The following is a 6,648-nucleotide window of genomic DNA, read 5'->3' as shown; positions in this document are numbered from 1 at the left end:
CTAATCTTCTCAGGCCCACATCATGAACATGTAAATGCACCGCCCAAAGCATCTATGGTCATCAATATCACCTTGGTCATGGCACAAAACCAAAGGTTGTGGGGTACCACATTCATCTCATGAAGTTGCCAAATTGTGCAGGCTGCAGCCAAAATCTGATGGGGGTAATAAAACTCTGAGAAAACTTGCTCTTCCTTGCCTTTAGACTGGGAAACAAGTACCATCAATAATATTCACAGCCACGGGTAGGGGACTGGTGTTCTTTTGCTTGTAGTTCTCATAAACTGAGCTCTGCTCATCACATGAAAACCAGTCGGCTTCTTATGTGAAGTCGACACATTCATTTTCTTCCGAAAATATCTTATTTGCAAGCTTGTTTGTTGTCACGTGTTGTAAGTTTTGTTAAAATATAAAATAAATAAACAAAATGTACTTTTTACCGTAAATAATAATTTTACATGATATCATAATTCAGATTTACCCACAATTTCAAGCCTAACAATTCGTAGAAGAAACGGATTGTCGCTGCTCTAACCTAAGACCCGATATATTAAGAAAAATTGTTAAAATTATCTCACATCGATTATGGAAGAGGCTGATAATTAATTTATAAGTATGGGATAAAGTTTCATCTCTTAAACTAATTTTTGAAATTGAGAGAGGTTTAAAACTACCTAACACTGATATCATAAAAAATATAAATGATAACTTTCGCACAATTTCTTTAAAAAAAAAAAAAAAAGAGTGCCCAAACTTTAAGCATTTTAAGATATTATTTTAAAAAATATATATGCTTTTATTTCTTTTTAATAACTGAAGCGATCCTAGAAGGAGCTTGTGTTTTGCACCTCTCCTAGAGCAATCGGTAGAATTGTAGCTTGGTCTGGACCTATTCAACATTCATGGCCACTTATTGTGGACTTTTTCCTTTTATCGTCTTTTCCTTGGCTTAGATATTGTGGACCTCAAGAATTGACTCTCTACCCCCAATTCATGCTTTTTGTAATGCTCGCCAATTCACATCCCCATTGTTCTGCATACTTCTGTACAGGATTTTGTCTTTGCATATTTTTCTGCTACATGTTGCACCAATGCTTTCAAGCTGCATTGACTTTTACATACCATTCTCTCTTACCTATGGATGGCTCTGCTAATCTATTTTCTTAGATAAAGAACAAAGAACAAGAAAAAGAAAGAAAGAAGAAAGAAAACAGAAACGATTCACAGACCTTTCTTTGAAGAGTTTCATGAATCATGGTCGATGTTCTGATCATGTAATCTGTGCAGAGGAGTTGGACATTAGGTAGGTACTTACTGTTGTGACGTCCAGGGCCGGGCAACACCTGCTTTTAGTCCTTCCACCTTTTGCGGAGGGAGAGAAAGAAATAAGAATTTACCATTATGAAAGAAATATGAAAACAGAACTTAAAAAAGAAAGGTCAAATACAGACTTTTCTTTCTTGGTTATTATTTTTTTCTGGTTATTGTTTTGTTTTTTCTGTTCTTTCTTGGCTATTTATTTTCATCCCCACACGACCCATCCCCTTCCCCCCTCCCCTCCCCTCCCCTCCCCACCTCTCTCTCTCTCTCTCTCTCTCTGTGTGTGAGCTTTTGCTTGGCTTTTCTTGACCAAACTTATTCTCCTTCTCTCTAACCCAACTCTTCCCAATTAGCTCAAATGCCAAATGCAATCATTTTGAGCCCACATTCAATCATTCTACAACCTATCTTGTGTTTGCCACAACCTTGCTTTATATTAACACCAAAATAAAGCAGGACCCCCCAAACCTTCCAACAAGCTTAGACCTTTAACTGCTGAACCATCAGTTTTAAGCCCTCAACTTTGTTGGATTTTAGCCTCTTTTATTTATTTTTCTGTTTGTTCCTCCATGGAGAACGAGTTCTTTCAAAATGCAGGAATGCATTTTGAATCCTCAGCTTCAATGCCAACCATTTGGCATTCTCTTTCATCGGCCATGGAATCTCGAGGGACCGAGCTGAATTGCATGTCCGACCAATCCCCAGATTGCCCTCGGAATCCCAGCTGGGAAAAGTCCATAGATCATGGCATACACTTTGATTCTGCCCTCAGTTCAATTGTGTCCTCCCCTGCAGCGTCGAATACCAACTTGTCCCATGAAAGCTTTGTGATCAGGGAGTTGATTGGAAAGCTGGGAAACATTGGCAACTCCGGTGACATCTCGCCGCATTCTCGGCCGTTATTGGCTGCTTACATTGGTGGAAATAACAGTGCCAACACTTCTTGTTATAGTACACCTCTGAATTCTCCTCCTAAGCCAAACGTGCCTAGGATGGATCATCTGATAAAAGAAAACTTACCCAGCTTGGGAAAATCAATGCCTTTGAGTTCCAGTGTAGCAGAATTCTCTGCTGATCCTGGGTTTGCAGAGAGGGCGGCCAAGTTCTCCCGCTTTGCCAGCCGGAGTTTCAATGATCGGACGAGCCAATTCGGGCTAAACAACGCTGAAGCACTTTATAGATCGAATCTATTAGTGGAAACTGAGAGCCTCTCCCGAGTTTCAAGTAGTGCTTCTCTGAAAGCAGTCGGATCTCAAATGCGTGGCCAGGAAAACTACAGTTCTCCATTGCAGGATCGAACTGAGCTGGCGAATTCTCAAGAGGAATCCACAATCTCTGAACAAATTCCAGACGAGGAGACGGGGTTGAAAGCTTCCAACGTTTTGAATCCCAGGAAAAGAAAATCGGCTTCCAAGGGGAAAGAAAAGGAACCGAAATCATCACCATTTGCCAATAGTACAAAGGTATGGACTAGAGAAGTCAAATCTCATCCAATTTTCTGATTTCAATTTGGTCGAGCATCTAATAAATCTGGGATTGCTTTGATTTCAGGTGGCTGAAGCTAATGGTAATTCGAATGCGAAGCGATGCAAGCCCAATGAGGCTAATGGAAAGGAAAATGGCCCTGTTAAAGCAGAGGAGGAAGCCAAAGGCAGTACTAGCAGTTCAGGGGATGAGAAACAGAGCAAAACTAACGCAAAGCCTCCTGAGCCTCCCAAGGACTACATTCATGTCAGAGCAAGAAGGGGTCAGGCTACTGACAGCCATAGTCTCGCCGAAAGGGTAAGAATTATGAATCAAATTCCCTCCAGATCTTCATGTTATGTCATGCCAAGCTTCCCATTGACATTGCTCTGTTTTCGACAGGTCCGAAGAGAGAAAATTAGCGAAAGGATGAAGTTTCTGCAAGATCTTGTACCTGGTTGCAATAAGGTTTTGAGAAAATCCCCAAATTTGAATACAGAGGATTGATTACTTGAATTTTTCCTTAATATCTATGGTTCGCCCATTTTAGGTAACGGGAAAAGCACTTATGCTTGACGAAATTATAAACTACGTCCAGTCGTTGCAACGTCAAGTCGAGGTTAGTTAAAATTTGGTCAATCAACAGTTCGTGAAAGGTGTTTGAAAATTGAAGTATTCTTGCTAATTGGGTTTTGTACTCTGTTTGTGCTGATGCAGTTCCTCTCCATGAAATTGTCTTCTGTCAATACCAGGCTGGATTTGAACATGGATACTCTGATATCTAAAGATGTAAGTTTTATTCTGTTTTACGCAAGAGCTTTCCTTTCTCTCTACATTCCGATTTTCCTGAACTGGAATCTCTCTTCATCTTTTGGTTTTCAGATATTTCAATCAAACAACCCTTTGCCACACGCAATATTCCGATTAGATTCCAGAGCATCTGCTTTTTATGCTCACCAGGCCCAGCAAGATCCGGCACTGCATAGCAACATATCTAATGGGACAGCGACCCAATGCTCAGTGGACCCCTTAGATACTGCACCATGCCAAAGTCTCAGCGTGCAGTTACCTCCACTCAATGGATATAGGGAGAGCGTTTCTCAAGTAAGTAAATTTCCACAGTATTCAGGGAAAAGAACAAAGTCATTTTCGACTGTTTCCTCTAGCCTGCAAAAATTTATCACTCTATCTAACTCTCCCTTTGTTTGATCATTTCCAGTTTCCAATGTTTGGTGAAGATGACCTGCAAACCATTGTACAGATGGGTTTTGGTCAAAATCCTAGCCAGGAAACAGCAGTGCAGCCACAAAGCTTCCATGGTTAGGAAAAATTAATGGGGAAATCAAGTTTTGCTTGGAAATGACTTTAATAACAGCAAAATTGTGATCCAAGATAAGTATTGATATCATCCAAGCTCAGATCAAGCATCATATGTATAAGCTGAGCTCTGATTGCACCACTCATCAATTCAAGGCCCCGAGAATGAGAGAGGCTGCTGTATATACAAAGTGATTTATTTCAGACCATTACATGAACTACTGAACCATTCATCTTTAGGTCAAATGAAGTGAACTTTTTTTTTCTTTTCTGTTTTCTTTTCGATTTTCATGTCAAGGTGATTTTGTTGTCTTATTTTTCTGGATAAGTTTTTTTTTTTTTTTTTCCTTTAGAAGTATCCAGTGTAAAATCCCATAACCCATTCTGTCTTTTGGTGCAAAAGTCACACAGCACCATATGTAAGATATTAATTACAGTGCTAATTAGAGGAAAGGTTTTCTACCAGCTTTCATTTTCAATCCTGTTTGTCATCTTGTCGTTTATATTAGAAGTATTATACCACTTGGACGAGAAATTTGGCGATTGTTTTCATAAATTGCATCTGGGTCATGTCGATTGCACAGTGTTAACAGTTAAATCATATATATCTGGTAGATTTGATTCTGATTTGGTTGTAACCAGCTGTGTAAGTGGGACTTTGCACTCAGAAAAGTCTAATTTGAATGATTAGGACATTTGGTTATCTTCAGATGGGGTCAACCATAATTTCTGGCTGATTTTGGGCTCCTGTAATTTTCATACTCAACCAAAAGCAGAAGCTTCTGTTTCCTTTTCACAGTTCAGAATTAAAAAATTAAAATTAAAATTAAAATTAAAAATTAAAAATTAAAAAATAAATCAAGGAAAGGATAGAAGGTAGAACCACTCCTTTAACAAAAGTTAAATGGGTGTAGAATATTAAAGAGCATAAAAAAGAATCCCAGGTTGGCAGTGGTGAGATTCTGACTAGGCCCATTGAATCAAATAACTTTGATTACCTCACCTACTTTTAAAATATACTGTTAATATAGAAAAAGAGTAGGTAGTGGAATTCAGGTTTGTAAAGATACCCTTAAAAATTTGGCTAATATTTTTATAAGAGGCTGTTAGTTGAAAATCCAGTTTCTGGGGTTCTGCAAAAGATTTATGCATTGCAGTCTTAACCATTATTATACTGAGACTCCATTATTGGCCTGCAAATTTGTGTAATATTTTAATTACCAGAAAGATGCTTTGAACGTGGAGCTGTGTATAAAATATTTACATGCCAATTTATTCTATAATAAATACATAGCTAGTACACCCAAAACAAAAACTAAAATACATCCAGAACTAATGACAAGAAAAATTTTAAAAAGTTAGTAGTAATGGATGCTCATCCTGACAGTTTTGTCTCAGAAAAGTTTAGAAATGCCCAATCATGATGCTACCTCTCTAGGGATTGGTATTTTCTAATATATTATGTCTAAATTAATATTCTTTGGCTGTTTTATTCATGCTCTGCCTAAGCTGGATTGATATTCATTTGAGATTTTGCAGGAAAAAACTGGTGAGTGGTTGGAAAAATTATGTAGCCTTCATAAGCACAAGTCAATTAGGCTTGGCTGGCACCATTTTTTCTGCCCTTCATCTTTAAAATTTGAATTCCCTAATCATCTGCTAGCAAAACTTGTCTAGTTTTACACGTCTGCATTGGTTTACAACTCATTCATTTGTAACCTACTGAATTTTGTTTAAATGGAAAATGAGCAATAGCAGTTTTCACTTTGAACTTTACTGCTAAATGATCCTGAATCCAAGAATTAGGGTGGCGAAACTTGAGAAGAGTCACACCTATGAAATGTAAACTTTTTCAGAAAAAACTCCTAAAGTCCTATCTGGTTCACCCTTTCTTTTCAAAAACTAAACCGAGTAAAAGTGTAGCTCAGTTAATATCATCTAAACCTATGAGTTAGAAATGATGTTTCTTGCAAGCTTCTTAGAGCAGGGAATTTTCAGGTCAATTGTCACAATCAAGTCCTGAAATCCACGTTCTTGATTGAACGTAAAAGCTTCCGACTCTCCGCGAATCATATCATATATATATTTCCCACCTAACGATGAGAATATAAGACCCTACCATTACAGGATGTTTGGGCAGATTTTAAGGACAGAGAGTGGTTCTTTTGTTTAGAAAGTACCATTCTATAATGATCATTGAGAGATATAGGCATCTGATTAACCAATCTGTCACTGTTCTATCCCTCATTTTGCATCAGATTCTGTTTCTTTTGCCTCAGGATGAAGTTTTGTCTATCTCCCAGCTTTTCATTTGGGTCGTTTGCTTTAATCTTCCTCGGAGGAATTAAACCTTTTTTGGGGTTATTTCAACTTTGGTTGGTGCTTTCCTTTTGTAGAGGATGAGGAAAAAAAAAACACACAGGCTGTGCTGAGAGAACCCATCATTCGTTTCAACAACCATATGCATTATTAATTTCCTTCATGCTCTCCAACTGTAAGCGTGTGTTTTGTTTTTCTGCATTTCAAAGGCTCTCTCACAATCAAATG

At 38.1% G+C, this 6,648-nt stretch overlaps 1 protein-coding gene across 1 annotated transcript; it reads left to right on the top strand.

The window, feature by feature from the left end:
- The first annotated feature begins 1,549 nt into the window (after positions 1-1,549).
- LOC122294815 (transcription factor bHLH62) lies at positions 1,550-4,580 on the top strand. Its single transcript, XM_043103801.1, has 7 exons — positions 1,550-2,783; positions 2,872-3,102; positions 3,187-3,252; positions 3,335-3,403; positions 3,502-3,573; positions 3,667-3,888; positions 4,004-4,580. The coding sequence occupies exons 1-7, from the start codon at positions 1,890-1,892 to the stop codon at positions 4,106-4,108; spliced, it is 1,659 nt and encodes a 552-aa protein (XP_042959735.1). The 5' UTR covers positions 1,550-1,889; the 3' UTR covers positions 4,109-4,580.
- The last annotated feature ends 2,068 nt before the right edge of the window (positions 4,581-6,648 follow it).

This window comes from Carya illinoinensis, chromosome 14, assembly GCF_018687715.1.
Source record: "Carya illinoinensis cultivar Pawnee chromosome 14, C.illinoinensisPawnee_v1, whole genome shotgun sequence".
NCBI classification, from domain to species: Eukaryota; Viridiplantae; Streptophyta; class Magnoliopsida; order Fagales; family Juglandaceae; genus Carya; species Carya illinoinensis.
Note: the sequence above shows the minus strand (reverse complement) of the source record. Positions and strands in the feature narration are given on the sequence as shown.

Excerpts from the sequence above, each read along its gene's own strand:
- LOC122294815 (XM_043103801.1), top strand. The coding sequence starts at position 1,890 with ATGGAGAACGAGTTCTTTCAAAATGCAGGAATGCATTTTGAATCCTCA. Across the intron at positions 3,103-3,186 it reads GCCATAGTCTCGCCGAAAGG|GTCCGAAGAGAGAAAATTAG; the intron begins GTAAGAATTATG and ends TGTTTTCGACAG. Across the intron at positions 3,574-3,666 it reads ATACTCTGATATCTAAAGAT|ATATTTCAATCAAACAACCC; the intron begins GTAAGTTTTATT and ends TTTGGTTTTCAG.